Source organism: Prionailurus viverrinus, chromosome A2 (assembly GCF_022837055.1).
Source record: "Prionailurus viverrinus isolate Anna chromosome A2, UM_Priviv_1.0, whole genome shotgun sequence".
NCBI lineage: Eukaryota > Metazoa > Chordata > Mammalia > Carnivora > Felidae > Prionailurus > Prionailurus viverrinus.
In genome coordinates this window covers 139019896-139041177 of record NC_062562.1, presented here as the reverse complement: position 1 = coordinate 139041177, position 21282 = coordinate 139019896, and the positions used below count along the sequence as shown (strand labels likewise).

At 39.7% G+C, this 21282-nt stretch overlaps 1 protein-coding gene across 3 annotated transcripts in view; it reads left to right on the top strand.

Annotated features, from left to right (window-relative positions):
• Window positions 1–14743, top strand: part of TSPAN12 (tetraspanin 12) — a 65542-nt gene extending 50799 nt beyond the window's left edge. For all 3 annotated transcript variants that reach the window (XM_047847404.1, XM_047847412.1, XM_047847423.1), the window contains one exon: window positions 13160–14743. In XM_047847404.1, coding sequence (XP_047703360.1) covers window positions 13160–13465 — 306 coding nt within the window. In that variant the 3' untranslated portion in view covers window positions 13466–14743. The remainder of the gene's footprint in view (window positions 1–13159) is intronic.
• Window positions 14744–21282: the final 6539 nt, after the last annotated feature.

Below are 21282 nucleotides of genomic sequence, written 5' to 3'. Positions count from 1 at the left end.
GTTGTGATCAGCAAATGGTATTTGCTTCATAATCTGTGCATATGTACTTTTCTGGGCAGCATCTTCGCCTTCAACACCTTTGACGAACACTCTTCTGTTAACAGTTAGAAAAGTGAGTCAACTCTGTATATAGTCTGCTTTGACTAATAGAAACAACTTTGATTTTATAATTTTCATACACAACATCCTAAACACAGAAATATTTCCTTAGCAATTCTTTGTGGTGGAGACACGACATACATTGTAGATCCAAAAGGAGATGGTAGGGAATAGGGGTATGACTTTCTGGCAAGTTCTACATAGTTATGAGATTGATTATTTTTCTCCCAGGTAACCCTGCTCTTAAATTACTAGTAATAGGATTCTTTAGGACCAAGTACATCACCACACAAAAAAAAAACAACATGAGGGGCTGATGTTGAAAGATAAGTGTAAGACCAGAAGCCCGAAGTAATAGTTTAGACCCCTGGCTAGGGACTGGCCAGTTGCATTAACATGAAGTTAACCAAGTCTGCATAGTAATGATCCTCATACCAGTGGTTATAATAAGAGATAGGAATTGGTGACTTTAAACTGGAGCACAAGAAGGATCCAGACATGGGTAGGTAATCTTTAATTACCATTTTTTTATATTTGTGAGATATGCATCGGGAACACAGAGGGGCTAGTCTTTCCCTGAGATAAGCAGGTGTTAGCCATGTGGAGAAAATATTTGGGTGGCACGGCCGGAAAGGGGCAAGCAAAGAGGCAATCATGCCAAGTTAGAGCTGGAGCCTGGGGCGAGAGGGCCTTCCTGGCTTGCTGGCCAGGGCAGGCGCTGGATTACGCTGGATTACGAAGAGCCCTGTAAATCCTGCTACCGCATGAATTTTATGCTAAAGTCTGTGAGTAGTTGCCAAGTAGAAAGGCAAGCACATTCACAAATTTGAGGCATTATTATGACAGGAAAGCTTAACGCTGAGTAGTCATGGGATTCTGATTTATTAATAATGAAGCTCCATTCTCAGATAAACACACACAGAACCTCCTGCACAGATAGTAATCGGTAGGCAGCTTTCAGGCTCAGTGGTTATTTAGATGGAATATCCCCAAGAAGTTCCATTCACAAGGTTCTTTTATATGAAGTCAAAGACTCTCCCTCCTGCCTCTCTGCTGACTTCATTATCTCCTCAGCAACTGCCCGCAGGGGTCAGGTTCACTCTGACTTGGGGTGATATCTGTTTTATCATTCAGAGCCCTGCAGGACCAGTTTGGGCTTGGTGGGGGGAACGTCCCTTTTATCTTCAGGCTTTGCTTTATCTAATGGGGCCTTGAACTGTTCTGCTGATTTTGCCTAAGGTATACAAATGCGTTCTTCTTTTCTTTCCCTCTCTTTCTGGCACAGTTCACTTGTAGGTTTCCCGTTACCTAGTCACCGTTCAAATGACTTTTCTTCTTTTGCTTTGTTAATGAAGACTTGCAAGGTTTACCTTTAGAATTTACTCATAAGAAAGCCATTTTAATATTTTGACCTGAAAGAAGTACTTCACAAAGTAACAATTTTAGATTTGTGCCTTGAAATTATTGTGTCGCCCTTGTGAAGAGGAGTGGAGCTAAGGACTAGGTCTTGAGGCCTGGAAGAGAGGTAGGAAACTGTTGCAGGTGATTCATGTGAGTGATGATAAGGGCTGGGATTCAGGTTGTGCCATTGAGGACAGAGGGAAGGGATGAATGTGAGTGATTTGAGGGGGAATAAACAAAATGATGAATTGGTTGTGCAGAGCGAATGACAGGGAAGCTGTAAGGACACTAGCCTTGGATCCTGGTTGGATAAAGAAGCCATTTACTGAGGAGATAGGTTGGATTTGACTGGGTCCTTCTTGGAAATGCTGGGTTTAAGGTTCCTGTCAAGTACTTGGTGTGCAGAAACCAGTAGAAAATATAAACTCAGTAGACCTAATTCAGTCAGAGATGGGGATTTTGTGCGGACCAATCAGGGAAAGAGCTAATTCCATATGCAATGAGTTGAATAAGGTGGGAGTCTATTTTTCTCCCATAAACCAGGCAGGTGGGCCAGACTGCCAGACAGCTCTGCTGCCTTCATCCAGGGACCCAGGATAGTGAGACAATTCCACCTTTTTTTAATACCTGCCTTCCAAAATTGCTCCTGTTTTTCTCCAATTCCGGTCAGAGGGAAGGAAGACATGGGAAGGAGAACATCCAGTGTGTGCAGCTCTACACTCATCACCTCTGCTCACATTCCATTGGCAAGGGCTCACTTGGCCCTGCTTAGTTGCAAGGGAGGCTGGGAAATGTGGCCTCTGGCTAGGAGACTGCATTTCCCATAGACAACACTGATTACTATAAAGAAGTAGAAAACAGCCTGGAGCAGGTGGGGGGGACTAACAGTTTACAGGTGTTATCAGTGTAGATGAGGCAATGAATGCATGGGGAGGAGATCAGGTCCCACAAAGAGATGGTGTGACATATGCGACAGAGGACAAAATTTAGGGAGTGGCACCACTTGGACAGAGGAGGAGCCCCACCTATTGAAGTCAAGGAAGGAGAGGGTTTTAGGAATGAGTTTTCTTGAGTGAGGAAGCATGGCTCAGAGGTGAAGATCAGGCTCTGAAGTCAGACTCTTGAGGTTAAATCTTCACTCTGTGCCTTACTAGCTGTGTGAGCGCGAGCAAGGTGTTCCTGTCTCTGTGTTTCATTCTTTTCTCCTACAAAATGCGGATAACCAAAGTACCCATCTCAGGGTTGTCTGGAGAGTGAATGAACATATTAAAGCCATTAGAACAGTGCCTGTTTGTAGTAAATCCTACCAGTCATAGCTAAGAGTTAAGGTAAATTAGGGATTGGAAAGTCCACCTAGGAATTTTTAAATAAGATACACATTTATATAGCTCTATAAACACGCATTACCTCATTAAAGCCCTAAAATAGTTCCATTAAGGTGCGGTATTATTATCTCCATTTTACAGATGAGAAAAGTGAGACACAAAGAGGCTAAGTGACGTAGTCCTGTGTCATAGCTAGTCAGTGACTGAGCTTAGATCTATTTGATTCCAAAGCCCAGATTTTAGACACTAAAATTTTGAGATATGGAATACATGGTGAGGAATAAGCTGAATGTTTGTAGATTTTTTTTCACTTGTAAACCTCAATGGCTTAATTTTTATAATGAGATAATAATACTACCTACCTCACTCTTGTATTACAAAGATAAATCAAGCTTTGTAATGAGAAACCCTTAGCAAACCACTTGGCATATAATAAACACAAATCTCCAATGCATGGCGGTAGCTAATGACAGTAATGACAATAATAACTGTTAATTTTTAACATTTATTAAAGTAAATAGAATAATTAAAGATCTATAATTAGATCTTTAGCCAAATTGCACCCGGTTTTGCTAGTTAAAGACAGGAAGGGTAAGCATTTTCTGGTTCTATATATCCGTGCTGGCTGAAGGTAGATTTTGAGGTCAAGATTTTGGGGCCTTCATGTGGTTTCTGACTTCACTTGTTTTAACACCTCCCTTCTTCTTATAGATGAAATTTAGGCGGCCAAAGGGCCCAATGAGAGATAACGTTTGAATGAGCAGCTTGTAAATGTGCTTCTGCTCAATCAGGGAGTGCCTGCTGCAGGAGCCGGCCTCACAAGGGAGAACAGCACTGTCTGGGTTTTCTGACTCTGTCGTCTCTTTACAACCACATCTTTCTGTAAAAATTGAAAAATATTCAGTAGATGCAGTCTTTTAAATTTGGTGATTCTGTCTATCCAATGGGGATATTGTGAGAATTAATAGAGATACCAGGGACCGTCATTAAGAAATAGGAAGACTTTTTCTACTGCATTTCCGATGCACGGGTTTGGTTAGCCTTACCCTTAACGAGAACAGAAAGTCCTATGGTGAATTTTATTACTTGCTATTTAATTTTTTTAAAGGAAGGATTCATTTCCCTGCAGCATTTATGATTATCAGTGGAGAACATTTGGTCCAACCTGTGTAAAGATCACAGACTCATGAAGCACATTCACTTTTTTAATTTTAGAAGAAATAAGGCCGAAGATTATATATTTGTACGTGATAATTAACACAGTCATTTCAAACTTGAGAGCCACGTTTATTACCAAACATCAATTAGAAAAATATCAATACTGGCATGTATTGGCACCTAGACTTAATTCGTACTTTATCTTCATAAGCTGATTAGAAGTCTGCCTAATTTTTTTCTCTGTTGCTTGTGAATATTGAATAACAAAAAGCCATGGGGTGCTTCCAATTTTAGAAAATCATTTTGGAGATAGATCAGAGCATAATTTCAAGTGTATCATTTCCTCAAGTAAAATGAGGCATCCTGACATGCCTTCCAATAGATTCTAGGAAACGTAGGGATTAGTGATTTTTTTCTCTAATAAAAAGTTAGTGTTATTATTTATAGTTAATAGTTGACCAGAATTTTAATACTGCAGCAAGTAAAGTAGGTTAGACCACATGCGTATTCATACCTTTGAGTTTTCTGAAGTTATTAATGTAGGACTAACATAGCTTTATGTAGGAAGAAAACACATTCAAGGTGAATAAACTTAGAGTATTTTATTTTGAGAAAAGCAAATAAGTGTAATTGAGTTCTTTCCAATTCTGAATAAAACACCCTTTGTGAAATGGAATGCGGGTTTGAACTCTAACATTTCTGTTTCCTCTTTGACTCACTCAACAGAAATGTTTGTTTATGCAACTAAATCTCTATGAATAGTACAATAGAGTGTACAGAGACACATCTGTATTTTTTTTTTCTTCTCTAGACTTGGTGTCTTGGTTTTCAGCAAAAGCGTCCAAGTCTGCACTGAAAAGTGTAAACCTTATGCATGATTATCTGACTGACTGAAAATAAGCTCACAACTTGTGTTCAGACTGATTTTATTCAATGGCACGGAATGGAAGAGAGCGGCTAAGGAGGACAATGCTTATATAGAAATCCAGAAAAATATTGTCCTCAAGAAGAGGACTATTCTTTTGGAAAATTAATCCTTAACTTTAAGTAGTTGTGTAAATGATTCACAAATATTCAGCACGATGCCTGATGTACTGCAAATTTCTACAATGCCCTCTGAATCATCAAAAAAACATCAAATTGTGTGCAGTATAGAGAGATTTGTATTTAATGAATTCTAATGACAAACTTAAGTATTAAAATTCTGTCTTGCTTGAGGGGTTATCTGTATGCCTTATAAACTAAATGAGGTAGTGATAAGGCTGACATATTGTTACATAAATTGAGGAATCTAAGACCTTTGCCTTGAATAAACAGCCCTTGCCCACCTTGACGTGGAAATAATCTTTAGCGTCCCCAAGATCCAGAAGGAGGCTGGGTCCTTACTATGTGTCATATGATACGATCCCATGTCCACACTTCTGGGGAACTTGACAAAGCTTTTTGCCCAGGATCCAAACTCATTCAAACAGTCTTGGTTGTCCTAATGTAGTATGAGTCACAGAGTCGGGACACCGAGGTTTTTCTTTCCAGGAAGCAGCTTTGTTCGTGTCAGCACGGGCTCAGAGGGCTAAGACCCGAAAGGCTGAGCCCTGGGCGCAGTAAGGGGTTGCCTCTTGTATAGTTTTTGCTCCTTTGTCTCCCATATATGGTAACATACAGTCTGAATGTGCAGTCTGTGTTACAGAGCCATGAGGAATGTCATGCATGCACACATAGCCAGGTTGCCTTCCCATGTCTCGAGATGTTCACCACATTCCTTAGGGAGGTGCTCTGCCACACTAATATTTTACTGCATTTTCTAGTTTTTAAAGTTAAAAATCAGTGTTATTTTCAAAGAAACATGGACCAAATCAGCACAATCCAAAAAGAGCTCAGTAGGCTGATGACATGTATATATCTGGAAAACTTGAGGGAATTGGGAATATTTAGTTTGGAGAAGAGAATAGTTCAAGGGAAAGTGATGGCTCTTCAAATATGACTCTTTACCTTATAGAAGAGTTTGAGAGCAGACCCAGGACCAATGCATCTTATTAAGAAGATAGGTTCCAATAAGGAAAAGCTTAAGTATTAATGTTGTTCAAGCGTGGACAAAACTGTCTAGTGGGGCAGTGAATTCCTCTCATTCGAAGTGCATTTTCGTTGAAGACTTTTTTTTGTTTGTATGGGAGTCATTCTTTCCTGTATCTTTGCACACCTTGTAATTTTTGTTATTGTTGTTGAGAACTGGACATTGTAAATAATATAATGTGGCAACTCTGGAAATCAGATTCTCCTCCCTCCCCAGAGTTTGTTGTTGCTTGTTTATTCATTAGTGACCTTCCTGAATCAATTCTGTAAAATCTTTATTCTTTGTCATGTGTGGCCACTAAAGTCTGCCCTGTTAACTTAGGGACAGTTAATGAATGATCAGAGATTTCCTTAAGATGCCTGGAACCAATAAGCCTCCCGGTCTTTGTCAAGGGTGCGCAGAGCCTCAAAGTTAGCCAGAGTTAAGATTGCAGGGCCTTCTTAGGTCTTCCCTTAGCATGCACACGGCCCTGAACATAAGCACTGCCCTGTTCTTGTGTGTAACTTTGGAAAGTTCCACAAGTATCCCAGAGCTTTGCCAAGGTCCCTGTGGACTTCTCATTCCCCCAGATTTTCTTTTTAAGCTTTTTGACCAGCTCATTGTGTGCAGTTATTATGCACTGCCTCAGGCAGCCTCAGTGTTCCTCTGGGTGCTTTTGACAAATACCCCCAGGGAAAAGGCTGTTGCCCGGTTGAGCTCCAACTCAGGTGCAAATAAAAACAACCTTGCAAATGTGGTCTTCCAGGGTACCGCCAGATAGGACAAATAATGACAGTTATCTGAGACTGGGGCTTTGAAGGAGCTCCAGTCATATTCTGTTGCCTCTGGCTTCCAGGCCACTGGTTTTCACCATAATTATGGGCTGTTGATTTTCAAGGCTGCTGCAGAGCTGGGGAGAGGGGATGGGAGAGGGCTAATTACAATGTGACAGAGCTTGCTGTTCTTACTGAGACTCAGGTACTTCTGAATAATGCTCCTCAGGTGGCTACAAGCTTTGGTTAATTTTCCGAGTTCTAAAAAAGTTGATTGTGACAATTTTTGCTAATGCTTTCATTACTTATGTGGAAGAGAAACTATATAGAGGTCCTTTCTCTGCCAGTTTTGTTGATGTTGTTCTGGAAGTGGTTTTTAGCCATATTTTTAAAGGTTAAAACTTGAACTTATTAACTTACAAGGTCTCCTCCCACTCTAGAACATTCAGTGTTAGCTAGTATATCACATCCCCCAAACCATCCCAGAGGATATAGTTTACTATACCTTTTTTACAAATGTGGTTGTTTAAAATATAATTAGAACAGACTTTCCCCAAAGCCAAAATGTGAAACACAATAGACTGTAGTTTGGTTATCAGTCTCTGCTTGATTTTACTCACTGATTTAAACAAGAAATGTTACTTTCCTGCACAGTTTTTCAAGTTAGAATGAGTTAGTCAAAAGGGGTGGGAGATCTTATGACAATAAGAACTATATATCATGATAATGCTACCCCATTCATAACATGGTGCCACAAAAGAAGAAGGAGAAGAAGAAGAACTATACAGGTAAAATTTAAGTACCAGTGACAACTGAAAAAGTAAAAATCAAATGATAATTGACTTATGGTATTTCACAGGATTGAATCATTAGCGTATGTATTTCTTGAATGGTTTACATTTAATTCTGAAGTTTATTTTAATTACTATTACCAAATTATTGATTTATCTATTCTAACTAATCCTTTATTTACTTATTAAACATCCATTTTTATTCTAAGTACTGATGAATATAGGTAAGGAATTAACTAAACATAATCCGCTGCCATTTTATATCCATTTCTTTTTTCTAAAGATGGATGTGGTGATCTGGTACTGCCTTACTTAGCAATGATGTTAAATAATGTATCTATATAAATTAATTTCCGGTTGTTTGAAGCTAAAGCTTTTAAATTTAACTATCTTTAATGTGACCCTTTCCAAACTATATAAAATGGCTTTTGGGGAGCCTGGGTGGCTCAGTTGGTTAAGCTTCCGATTCTCGGTTTCAGCTCAGGTCATGATCTCATGGTTCGCGGTTCGTGGGTTTGCGCCCCACATCGGGCTGTGCTGATGGTGCAGATCCTGCTTGGGATTCTCTCTGTTCCTTCTCCACTTGTGCATGCTCTCTCTCTCTCTCTCTCAAAAGAAATAAATAAACCAAAAAGAAATTAATACTTCTCTGCTCCATGAGAAAGCTAGTGATCTAATGTATCAGTGGCAAATAATCATTTTAGATAGTTACTTCACTGCCCTGAAAAACAGCATCAGCCACTTTGGCTCCTGTGAGCAAGGGCTGTTGCATCAATACTCAGAGATGGCACAATGCTGTGATTTGGTATTTTCATTCTCTTTTAAAAAATGTTGTACCTTCCTTGTACCTGTTTATTCATACTTGCTTTTTGTAGATTTTCTATCATTTTATTTTTTGATTTTTAATTAAATTTTAATTTAATTTAATTTATTTATTTTATTTTATTTTATTTTTTTTTGAGAAAGAGAGAGTGCCATTGGGGGAGTGCACAGAGAGAGGGAGACACAGAATTCTAAGCAGGCTCCAGGATCGAAGCTGTAAGCACAGAGCTCAACATGGGACTCCAACTCCCCAAACCGAGATCACGACCTGAGAAATGCTTAACTGACTGAGCCACCCAGGCGCCCTAATTTTTTATCTATTTTAATTTGAGCTTTCTAATCCTTAGTGGGCCTTGTGTGGGAAACAAAGACAGAAGGAAATGGCAGATAGAATTTAATTTCCTTATAACCTGCAGCCCATTGACAAATACTTGAGGCTGGCAGAGTAAAGTGTTTCTCCAGGAACTCCCTGCTGTCTTAATGTTAATGCTTTGCTAGAGGGAAAAACAACCTTAGCTTGACAATAGCTAGGCCTCCAGTATCCTAGGAGTCTTCTTTAGCATAGGAAAATCTCACTGGAAACTTCCTCTGGACTTTACTTCCCCCAACCCCATAGTGTAAAACCAGTCTCTCCTCATGGTCCCGGGTAGCTCTTTCTGCCCACCAGTCCTGTCCCCGTGCTTTAATAAAATCACCCTTTTGCACTGAAGACATCTTCAAGAATTCTTTCTTGGCCATTGGCTCCAGACCCCCACAATCACCCCAAAAAACCTCATCAGGTTAGATGAGAAAACTGAAGCACAGAGAGATTAAGTAACTTGTCCAAAGTCACATAGCTTGTAAGTGGAGCAGGGATATGAAACTCAGAATTCTGGCTCTGTGGTTCATGGTCTTAACTATTATTCTATACTGTGTCATGCAAGGATACTTGTTAGAATTACACATAAACATAAGGGTGAGAGGGCTCTGATGAACTAGCTCAATGAAATTCTTTGAAAAGTATTTGAACTTTGGTGAATTTTCTCTGTGACAGCTATTTTGGTTTCCCACAGACTGTGTGTGCATGTGTGTGCATACATGCATTTTGTGTGTGTATTAAAAAGGTAAGATGGCCGAAGAAGTGATTTTATTAAACCCATGTTAAGTAGTATTAAATTATAAATATATTAAGTTCATTTTTGGTGAAATTGATGAAGTTTAGCTAATCTTTTGCTGTTAATTTGCATTACATGATTTACCAGAAAAAGTTCTTGAAGCATGTCTAGGACCCATTTTACATGATTTTGTATTTCTTGAACATAATGACTTATTGGAGTAAAGTTACTGATCAATGCCTTTGGAAATCTAAGAATTATGTATTGTTCATTCTTCTTCTCCAACATAATGCACAGATTCACAACTGATTCAGTAGTCTTGCTTCCCTTGATTTAATTGAGTTCTTTGTGAAATCTAGAGAAGAAAACAAGGAGGCAATTTAAAAAAAATTTTTTGTTTTGTTTATTTTTGAGAGAGAGAAACAACACGAGCAGGGGAGGGACAGAGAGAGAGAGAGAGGGAGACACAGAATCTGAAGCAGGCTCCAGGTTCTGAGCTGTCAGCACAGAGCCCGATGTGGGGCTCGAACTCATGAACCATGAGATCATGACCCGAGCCGAAGTTGGATGCTTATCCAACTTATCCCCAAGGAGGAAATTTTCAATGTAATTATCAATTTCTTTTTATTCAAGTAGCTGCCTCAATAGGGTAAGCAGAATGAATCACTGCACAAACTCAGAACAAAAGTTTTGAAAAGTCAAGTTCTTCTTGTTAGGAGATAATTTCCCATGGGTCGCTTGCATTTCTTCATGTCTTATATGCAGAAGCAATGGATGCCTTTGTTCTGGACTATCTTTTCAAGGGCTTTTGCACAGAAACAGCCTTGAAGATAGAGATGGTGTCTCCCTTCAAAGAAAAGGGCAGGTTTATTTACTGTCCAGTATAATAAAGATGGTATCTTTCTCCGATGCAAAGGACATTTATACTTACTGCCCATTATGAAAGATTAGGGTTCCCTAAACGTCAGGTTTCTCTTTCATAATGCAGTCCACTATGTGCAGGTATCATCTGGTTGTCTCCATGTTGCACTTGGATCTCGAGGAACTGGCACATACTCTGGCTGTTGCTATTGCTATGAGTAATAAAGTCCTTGGCCTCTGTCTTCTGCCAAAGTCCACGAAACTGTGGCAGGCAAATTTGTTCTCTTCCAAGTAGAGCAGAGACTCAGAATCTTCCAAGTCCTTGAAATTTATTATTATAAAATTATTTCCTAGATTTTCACCTTCATTTAGAATCAGCTTCCCTTTGGAAGAGGGAATTATCATTTCTTTGTGGTGGATTCAATAGAGACTTGGCAGGTTCTCTCTGCTTTGTTCACTGGAGAAGTGACTTGGACAGTTGTTGGTTGCATTCTCCCTCCTTTCCTTTGCACCTCCTGCCCCCGCCATTATCTTTAGTCATAGTTTTTCTTTCCCCTTTTTCCCCTCTTCTCTTTTTCTTTCAAAATTCTCTTCTGTCTACCACAAGCACTCCTTAGCCTTTTATACTTAAAATTAAATACAAACAGAAACTTTGCTAATCCTTTCAAGTCAGGTGTCTTTAGCGTGTAGGGAAACTAAACATACTTTTCAAACCCTTACTTGGGGCACCCAGGTGGGTCAGTTAATTAAGCATCCAACTCTTGATTTTGGCTCAGATCAAGATCTCAAAATCGTGAGATTGAGGACTGTGTCGGGCTCCATGCTGGGTGTGGAGCCTGCTTAAGATTCCTTCTCTCCCTCTCCATCTTCTCCTCCCTGGTTTGCTCACGTATGCACTCTCTCTGTCCATAAATAAATAAATAAATAAATCCAACTAAGACTCGATGCCATGCCAGGAACCCCCCTCCCCCCATTTTGTATTTCTTCTCAGGCAGTGGACAGAAGTGTGTGATGGTAGGTGAAAGGGAATAGATTAATTTCCACCTATCAGCAAGTTTCAGCAGCAGACTGGGCAAACGTTCCTGATCCTTGGGGAAAAGTCTGTGACCAAATGAGCTGCCGGAGTCCAGCTCCAGCAGGTCCAGGGGTTCCCGAAGGATGAACGGCGTCGGCGAAAAAGTGAAAATAAAACAAAACAAAAATAAAAATGGACACAGACAACAGCAGTGTGTTGAACTGGCCGATTTATTGCAGTAAACGTGGCATTATATATGCTAGTGATTTCCTTGTAACATACGTTATCTATGTTTTTCTAACATTATCTAATTTTGAAAACGTTCCATTGTATAATTACCCCATAAGGAATAACATGATTGTTTTGCCATAACGTTCCCTCCTGCCCTTTGCTTATTGATTAATTTCTTTTATTGTTTTTATTATGTATCTATGTTTATCTATAATTTATAAAGCATTTGCTTTGCTGTTTTCACGAAAGGTCATTTATCTCTCAACACCTCAAGTGGAACAGTTTCAGGGACATGACCTCTTAGTTGTTTCCCTGAACCATTTGTGGTTTTGAAGAACAAAGTGTTCGCCTGGGTCCAAGGTGCCAGGAAGGGGCCAAGAGGGCCTTAGAAACCCATGCCTTATACATTCTCAGAGAGACAATGCACCTAGGAACCAATGAGCCATTCTGTAGCTTAACCGACTAGGTTCGTCATCATCTGGAATGCCTCCGGGGGCCAAGTGGGCCCAGGGGTCAGAGTGACCTGTGTCCATAGATACACTCCTTAGTTACCGGAGTGGGGCTTTCGGATCTATATGTCTCTCCTTCGTTGGCCGCCTTTGCTGGCAACTGCACGAGGCCATCCTTCCTGCAAGTAGAGGAGTCTCCATAGGGAATGGCAAGGGCTAAACGTAAGGCCGCACAATTTCTTGCGGAACCTTACCTTCTTCCCTAATGGTTCTTTTCCCAGGGGGCCTGCCGAGGGCAATTCCCCAACAGACAATACCCCAGGTACTTTTAAGGCCGAATTACCTAAAAGCAGGAGGACAAGAAGCTTCACTGTCGGCGGGCCACCCTGCAGTCACCAGTCTGTCCACAGCCCAGGCTCTGCCACTCAGGCTAGGTAGCTGGGCTTCCGGCAATGAGCTATAACCTAACAGTGAATACCAACAATAATAAGGAAACATTTTTGCAAAATCTGGATCAGTCTATATCAGCAGTCAGCAATCTATGGCCTGTGCCCCAAATGTGGCCTACTGCTTTTTTGGTTCATGAGGTTTCACTGAAAGGCAGCCAGCCATATGCATTCATTTCCATATTGTCTATGGTGGCTTGCTTGTTACAGTGGCAGAGATGAGTGATTGCAATAGAGACCATATGGCCGGCAAAGATTTGCTTCAAGATTTACTATCTGACCTTTTACAAACAAAGACACAAACAAAAGGTTACCAACCCTGCTCTAGTTGTGTTTTGTGCTGGTGATTCTCAATGTCAGGTGGTGAGGAAGACAGAAAAAGGAGTAAGCTCATCAGAATCACCTGGGCAGGCTTTTCAAAAAGTGCTCCTCTCCATCCCCCCTCCAGTTTCTCATAGGTGTTCCCTGCTGAGAGTCACTGTGTTAAACTGTTAAGATTCAAGTTGTTTGGTTCCATTAACTGGCACAGATTGTTTGTTTTCACTATTGTTTGGTTCCATTAACTGGCACAGATTGTTTGTTTTCACTATTTGACCCTCCGTGACATACCCAAAGTAATACTGACTGTGTTATTTCTTTTACAGGGTTGTGGGAAGAAAATGTATTCCTTTTTGAGGGGAACCAAACAACTGCAGGTGCTAAGGTTTCTGGGGATCTCCATTGGAGTGACACAGATCCTGGCCATGATTCTCACCATTACTCTGCTCTGGGCTCTCTACTATGATCGAAGGGAGCCTGGGACAGACCAAATGATGTCCCTGAAGAATGACACGACTCAGCACCTGTCATGTCACTCAGTAGAACTGTTGAAACCAAGCCTGTCGAGGATCTTTGAACACACATCTATGGCAAACAGCTTTACTACACACTTCGAGATGGAGGAATTATAGAGGATGTCAAAGAAGGAAACTACAAATTTATTTTATTGGACTCGTGCATTCTTGAGCACACACTTATCTGTTTCAGAAATGTGTAGAAGTAAAAATGTTGCCATAAGGAATGCCGGAGCATATAATTTTCTACCCTTTAAAGTGAAGAGGGAAAAATTCCATTTTGTAAGTTACCACCTGGACAACGGTTGATGCCCTTTATAATGCTGAGGACAGATCCAATACCCATTTTATAGCCTGTGTAAGATTTTTACTGAACACAGTTATTCTTTGAGGCTCATGCTTTGGCTTAGTTTGACCAGCATTTCCGCACCCATGTAAACAAGCCATGCTCTGGTGGCATTGGAGCCACAGTAAAGTTTGATTTATTTTCATAAACTTGCTAGTATATCAAGTACCAATGAACTGCTAACACAGGAAGTTAGGCAGTATTAATGAATTGTATTACTTGGTGACATAGTTTTTGGAGAGTGGGTTGATTATACATAAGAAAACTTTGAAGATTGGTTACTGTCTAAATGTGATTTTTTTTCTGGTTACTAAAATATTCTTGTTACTTAACAAGAGCAAATTAACACATTGTCTTAAACTGATCAGGGATCTATGTGTATATAAGAGTCTGTGGTAAGTCTGTATAATTCAGTAGATTTCAGTTCTTATAATGTTAAGAATAACAATTGTGAGTGGAAAGGATAAATTTGTCCTGTATAGCACCATTATTGTTAACCTTTCCTGTAATAGAGCTTTAAAAATCCGTCTTGGGCTTATATTACGTACATAACTGTTAATTTAAATACTTAACCACTAATTTTGAAAGATTGCCAGTGTGATGCATAGGAATCATTTTAAGTCAGAATGTCGTCTGGTCTCTAGGAAATATTCCAAGGAAGTTTGCACATAATGGTAGTTCATTTAGCAAAATCTTGGATGCTGCCTTTCTCCCAAACTAAGGCTCTTTTTGACACTCAACACTTTTTAAAACCTTTGTCTTCTCCAAACAATAGGCAATAGTCCACAAGTTTGAATACAGCTCCATAGAGAATACTGTCCCTTCTCTCCAGCAAAATGCCAAAAGAATCATTAAAATAAGTGACAATTTAGAGATTTTCTTTGCTTTATTTCACTGATTAAGATACTGTGGTGAATTACACAGATTATTAAATTTTTTACAAGAGTAAAATATATTTATTTGAAATGGGGAGAGTGCATTTTACTGTATTTTGTGTATAATGTTTATTAGAAAATGAAAAGAAAATTAAAATGTGTCAATAAATATTTTCTAGAGAGTAATAATTTGTCTGTGTCTAATTTTTATACACGATGAACACTTTTACCTCTCACGATGATTGGCAAGGGGAGAGAAATATAAGAAGAAATGATTAAGTAAAGTAACGATAATGATTGCCAAACTCTGGAACTAATCTATAAGAGGATGTATCCTCAGTGAGAAAAGACAAAAAGATGCCCACTTACTTTTCAGGTTCGTTTTTGAGCTAAATGATAAATAATGTAGTTGTTTGCTAGTACATAAAAATATGCACATTCCTGCTGATTCATCTTCTCAATGTTTTCACATCCCAGTTTCTTCAAGTAACTTTTAGAAGCAAATGAGTCTAAGAAATGCAACATTTGAAATTAACTGCCAGATTTTATCTCTCCCATAGATTCAAATAAAAACTGAGTAAATTCCTTGCTCAGTCAGAACCAAAAGTGTCCTTTTTTATAATTTCCTCAACATCCAGCTCCCCATAACTTCACCTAAAATGCCCATGGAATCGAGACAGCTATGACTATTATTTGAATTATTTGGATAATGGTCAAATTATCTAAATGGCTGCTTTTTGGTTGATGTGTCTCAGTCACAGGAAGAACAAGTACATATTGTGTTGACCTCAGTTGAAAATCTGCAAATTTTAAATAAAAGCCAATTTCCACATTTTTAGACTTTAGATTTTTTTGATATATTACCTGACTTAGTACTCCAGAGGAGTCAACATAAATTTAGACAGACATCTTATATATACTACACTTGCTTAATGGGAACAAATGACATTTATAGCCGTGGTCTACACGGGCCTCTTACGGTGGCAGTGCACCTGGAAAAATAAAACTGCAAGAGACTTTAAAAAGTGTACTTAATATGGTAGAGCTGAGGGAGTTCACTGCGTATACTGCAAAAAAAAAAAAAAAATTTCTTTGGAAGTTTTTAAAAGGTTTTCTTTTATAAAAAAAATCACCACTTTTGGTGAAAATTTAAGATTATTTTCAGCCTAGTTAATAGTCCATTCAAAGTGCCCTGGAGATTCAGAAATGACAGTAGGAGAGAGTCTGTCCTCAAGCACTGTAAAATGTGGTGGAGAGACCCTTGTGCCAGCCACAGATAAAACTCTTAGGAGAACATGCAGTGAGTGGGTTCATGCTGAGGAATGAGAGACTAAGGAGAGTGGAATTGAGGCAGCTACACCAAAAAAAAAAAAGGCCTTCAAGCTGAGTCAGGAAGGAAAGTAGAGTTTAGCTCACTCATGGAGAACATTCCGTGACTCTGAAGTTAATAAGTATGTATTATTTTGGGGGCAGAGCATGTCCTTTGATGTGGTTAGAGCACAGGATGCTGGAAGAGATACCATGAGAAAGGAAATGAGTGAAATTTAGGTTTTGAAATTCATTTTGTAAGCTAAATTGGAAGTCATTGAAGTACTCTCAGAAAGGATTTGCCTCTCAGAAACTTAACTGGATTAGCCAGTGAGCAGCGAGACAGGTATAGTTACTACACATCCTTGTGGGGCGGCCATTCTTTACCTCGTGTAGCTACCAGGTGTCCAGAGTTCTAGAACACTGGAGACTCTGACTCTGGAGGGGGGCTGGGTAGATTGCTGTTGCTGTGGTCCTGGAGAGAGAAGGATCCTCACTAGGGCAATGGAAGTAAATAATAATAATAATAATAATAACAAATAAGGAAAGCATAAAACAGATTACAACAGGGTGAATCCACAAAAATGGGCAGCAAATTGAGTGTGGGTTGAGAAGCAAAAGACCTGAAATGTCTAGAGTTTGTAGCTAGTAAATTGGCAATGGCATTAGCCTAGATAGAAGACTGGAGGGGGAGCTGGTGTGTGGGAGGGTAATCAGTTTGGTTTGGGACATACCAACTGGGCCAGGCCTGAAGGACGTGCAGAGGGAGATGTCTACAGGCAGCTGTAAACTCCAGTCTGGAGCTCAGACAGTTCACTGGGAGCCTGAGAATTTTTATGCATTGCTTTCCCATCTCAGGAGGCCTGACAGAAAATGGGCTGAGAACCAAATCTAATATGAGGAGAATCTTAAGTAGGATGCTACAAGAGCTTCCTTTTGTCTGAACTCCCACTCCTGTGGATGAGTCAAGCGAGGTAAAGAGAGGAGAAACGAATAAACCACTGAATCTTCTGTGGCAAAAGGAGCCACCCCTTTTAAAACAATACTGCCAAGCGCTATGTTGCTCATCCAACCCCACTTCCTGTTATCATCCTGTGATTTACAAGCGGATTCCTCTTTCCTATTAACCGAATTATTTCCTCGCCTCCACACACCTCCTAGAAACATGTTGGGGAGAGTCTCTCGTGCTATTCGATAGTCATTTATTTTCTCTTAGAATGTTACTGCAATCACTCATCTCGTGCATTCGTGGGTGCCCATGAGGTGCCAGGCCACAGGGTGCCAGGTGTATTACACATATTTTCTCTGCTTTCTACAACCGTTTTGCAATCCATAGGCATCATGATCCCTGTGATACAAATGAAGGAGAGAGACCCGGAGATATTGAAGAAATATATCTAACTAGGTAAAGTGGCAGTGCTCTACCCTCCCTGCCTCACCACTTTGTGACACGGTGTCTTCATCAGCCTGTGGTGAAGTGCAGCTGTTGTCTTACACAGAAAAGCCAAGTCCTCCTCCATGGCCATCAGTATCTCTAGGCCCAACTTGCCTCCAAATTCTGTTACTTCTTCCTTCAAAATGACCCTCTTTTCTGATTTCATTTGTCCTACGATTTCCCAGAGCAAGTTCAAATCATCTAAAACTTCGATTGAAGTGCTACATTTCTCTCTTCTCTCTTCTCCTATCTCTGGTCTCCTTCCACTGATCTACCTTGCACATATACACAGCCAAATTAATTTCTTTAATCAACTTTATTGAGGTGATAAACTATATATATTTGTAAGTATTAGTTTTGACAAATCTATAGACTCATGTAACTACAACCACAATCAAGATACAGAACGTTTCATCATCTCAAAAAGTTCCACTACATGCCTTTGCTGTAAATCCCTTACAATCCCCACTCCTAGCCCCAGGTGACACTGTTTACGTCACTCAATTTTTATAAAACACAATTCCTGTCATGTCATTTCTTCGTTCAAACCCTCCCAGGAGTTCTTGGCTTTGATTAAGACAGAGGTGCCCAGCTCATCTGTATATATGGCAATTATGTGGCACATTGGGATAAATGAAGCCAGAGGGGACTGGCCATCCTAGGTTTGCCCTAATAAGTGAGGGCTACAGGAAAGTGATAGCTCAGCACCCAGGTCTGGCTGCAGTCCAGGGCTTTAAACAAAATGGAAGTGATTTTATATTTCATAAAATGTACCTGTGTGAGTAGCCCAAGGTACAGCTGCCTGAAGGAGTCAGGGACTCAAGCCCTTTTCTCCTGCCGCTCTGCTGCATTAAGGCATTTCCCACCCTCACATGGCCCCAAATGGCACACTGTACTCTCACATATATGGCAGCAGGCGGGAGAAAGTGGAAAGTGGATGGGAGGAGATGTGCTTCTTCCCTTTCAGGGCATACCCAGAAACACACATAGCTTCCATTCACGTCTCACAGCTATAAGGGGGCTGGGGGAACAGTCTTTATTCCAGGCACCCATGTATCCAGTTGAACCAGGAAGTTCTATGACCATAGGAGGAGGGGAAACTGGTATAGGTGTCACTTAGCAATCTCTGCCACATTCCTCAGTACTTGCAGAATAAGATCTTCCGCATGAATTTATTTTTCCAAACCCGTCCCTTGCACTTTCCCACAGGTCAATACACACCAGCCACATAGGCCAACCATGGTCTACTAGTTGCCGCTAACATTGTGGGATATATCTGATGCCTCCTTGATTTTGCTCACATCAGGGTGTTCCTCTAATATACCTTCATGTCCACCAGCTCACCCTGCACTCGGCCTTTAAGTCCCGGCTCAGCAGCTACTTCCTATGTGCAGCTTCCCCTGACAACTCCAGCCCACAGAAAAGCTTCCCTCTGTGAGCTCAGCATTTGTTGCCATGATATCTAGTTTGGTCCTTGTATTTTCTGTTTTATAACACTAGTTTTCTTTTTTTTTTTTTTAATTTTTTAACGTTTATTTTTATTTTTGAGACAGAGAGAGACAGAGCATGAACGGGGCAGGGTCAGAGAGAGGGAGACACAGAATCTGAAACAGGCTCCAGTCTCTGAGCTGTCAGCACAGAGCCCGACGTGGGTCTCGAACCCACGGACCATGAGATCATGACCTCAGCCCAAGTCGGACGCTTAACCAACTGAGCCACCTAGGCGCCCCAACACTATTTTTCATTTATATTATTATTTTCTCTTTGTATGTCTGGTGTCTCTTGAGAACAAATATGCTCTTTTGTATCCCACTCAACACTGCCTAGGGCTGGGTAGTGTTTCTTAGGTATCAGTGCATATCTCTTCACTATGTGTATGAATTAATACATGCATGAATTATGAGTTAGTTTAATGAATCAAAAGCTATTATCCAAAATGATTTCAAGAAGGAGAAAGTACTCTAAAGGAGGCCATCTGTTCTTGACTGGGGTTGAGGACACTGGGTTCTCATGGGCTAAGTACTCATTTAGCTGTAAGTGGATGTAGATTAGATCTGTAGAATGCGGTTAGAGCTCAGTCAAAGTCTTATGAATGTCTGAGTGAACTATCAAGTTGTACTTGTGGTCTAATACAATAATAGAGTCTCACATTTATAAAATGCTTTTATGCCTACCCCCAAACCCTTTAACTTTTGAATCTACACTTGTTAAACTAGAAGTGTACACAGTAAAATCTGAGTTCACATTCATCACTGAGAAAAATCTCTGGAGAATTAAAGATTGTAGCAGATCACCACTAATTTTGCAATTTTCATGCAATTCTAGAAAGCAAATTAAAAAAATGTGTGGTGGGGGCACCTGGGCAGCTCAATTGGTTAAGTGACTCTTGATTTTGGCTCAGATCATGATCTCACAGTTCCTAAGATTGAGCCCAGAGTCGGGTTCTACACTAACAGTGCCTGCTTGGGATTCTCTCTTTCTCTCTCTCTCTCTCTCTCTCTCTCTGCCCCTCCCTTGCTTGTGCATGAGTGCACCCTCTCTACCTCTCTCTCAAAATAAATAAATATTTAAATAACATGTGGCATCCAAAAGTTCTGTGCTGAGTTCCTCAAATACAGTTTTCTATTTACTCTTCTCATAATACCAATGAAGTAGGTTTTATAATAAAGAAAATGTACCTATGGATCAGAGATCTTAAGGAACATACCCCAAATTACACAGTAAATAAGTGTGATTTTAACCAGGTTTGTCTAAATTCAAAGTCTTTGCTCTTAACTACTTTACAAGAGAGCTAGTATATTAACAGATTTCCTAGATTATTCTTAATTTCTTGGTCATGACATATTATTTTAATATATTGCTGAGTTTTGCTAATTAATGTTTCTTTAGGAATTTTTTTATATATTCACAAGTTATATTCATTTATTTTGTTAACTCATTTATCTTTGATAGATATTATATCAAGGACAAGCTAGAGCCTAATAAATGTATTTATTTTAAATTTCATTTTAGTCTAAGAATTTAGAAGGTTTAAATACTGTATTTAATTTGTGAGATAAAATTTTGTTTAATATATCTATTATCAACATTAAGAATGCAAAATGAGACTTCCACTTCCAGCCAAGATGGAATAATGGGGATCAAATGTATCTTTATGCCTGAAGTATAACAATAAGAAAAAAATGTTTGAAACAATGATTTTTGTTTAAGACACTGGATATTAGGCAGTAAAGACCATGATGTGTAAGAGGCTGGTAACAAATGAGGTGAGTCCAGTGGTTTCTCCAACTTCCTTAAGAGAGCTTCCAGTATGTGGTGAAGGAGGGAGAATCTAAGTAGAGCCTGGATTTCATTTTTAGAGGAGATTAAGCTCAGAATACAGGGATACCAAGGCAGTTGAGTTTGAGAATGATGGAGAAAAGAAATGCATGGATCAAGAGCTCAACAGATATGTAGAATGGGTATTCAGAAGAGTATTGATCAACACATTCAAAAGGACTAGAGCAAATGGTACCTAGTGTCCCTAGAGGGCTGGCAATAGTGCTATTCTCTCCAGCCAGACCAGAAAACCCATAATTCATAGGGCAGTGAGTGGAGTACAGAAAGTCCCACCTCAGTAGTGAGAAATAATTAATCTTTGAATAAATAGGGCTCTACTGGCACCAAACAAATCATAAAAGTAAGACCATAGATTATTATACTTCTTCCATGTAATATAACTGAATCCAGTACAAAACTGAAGAATATTTAATGATATAAAGAAATAACCAACCCCCAACAAGGGAAAATTTACAATGTTTGACAACCAATCAAAGATTACCAGTTATGCTAAAAAGCAAGAAAACATGACCCATAATGAGGAAAACATCAGTTGAAATACATCCAGAACTGGCACAGATACATTAGCAGACAAAGAATTAAAAGAGCAATTACCTTGGTATTCATGTGTTAGAAAAATTAAATGGAGATA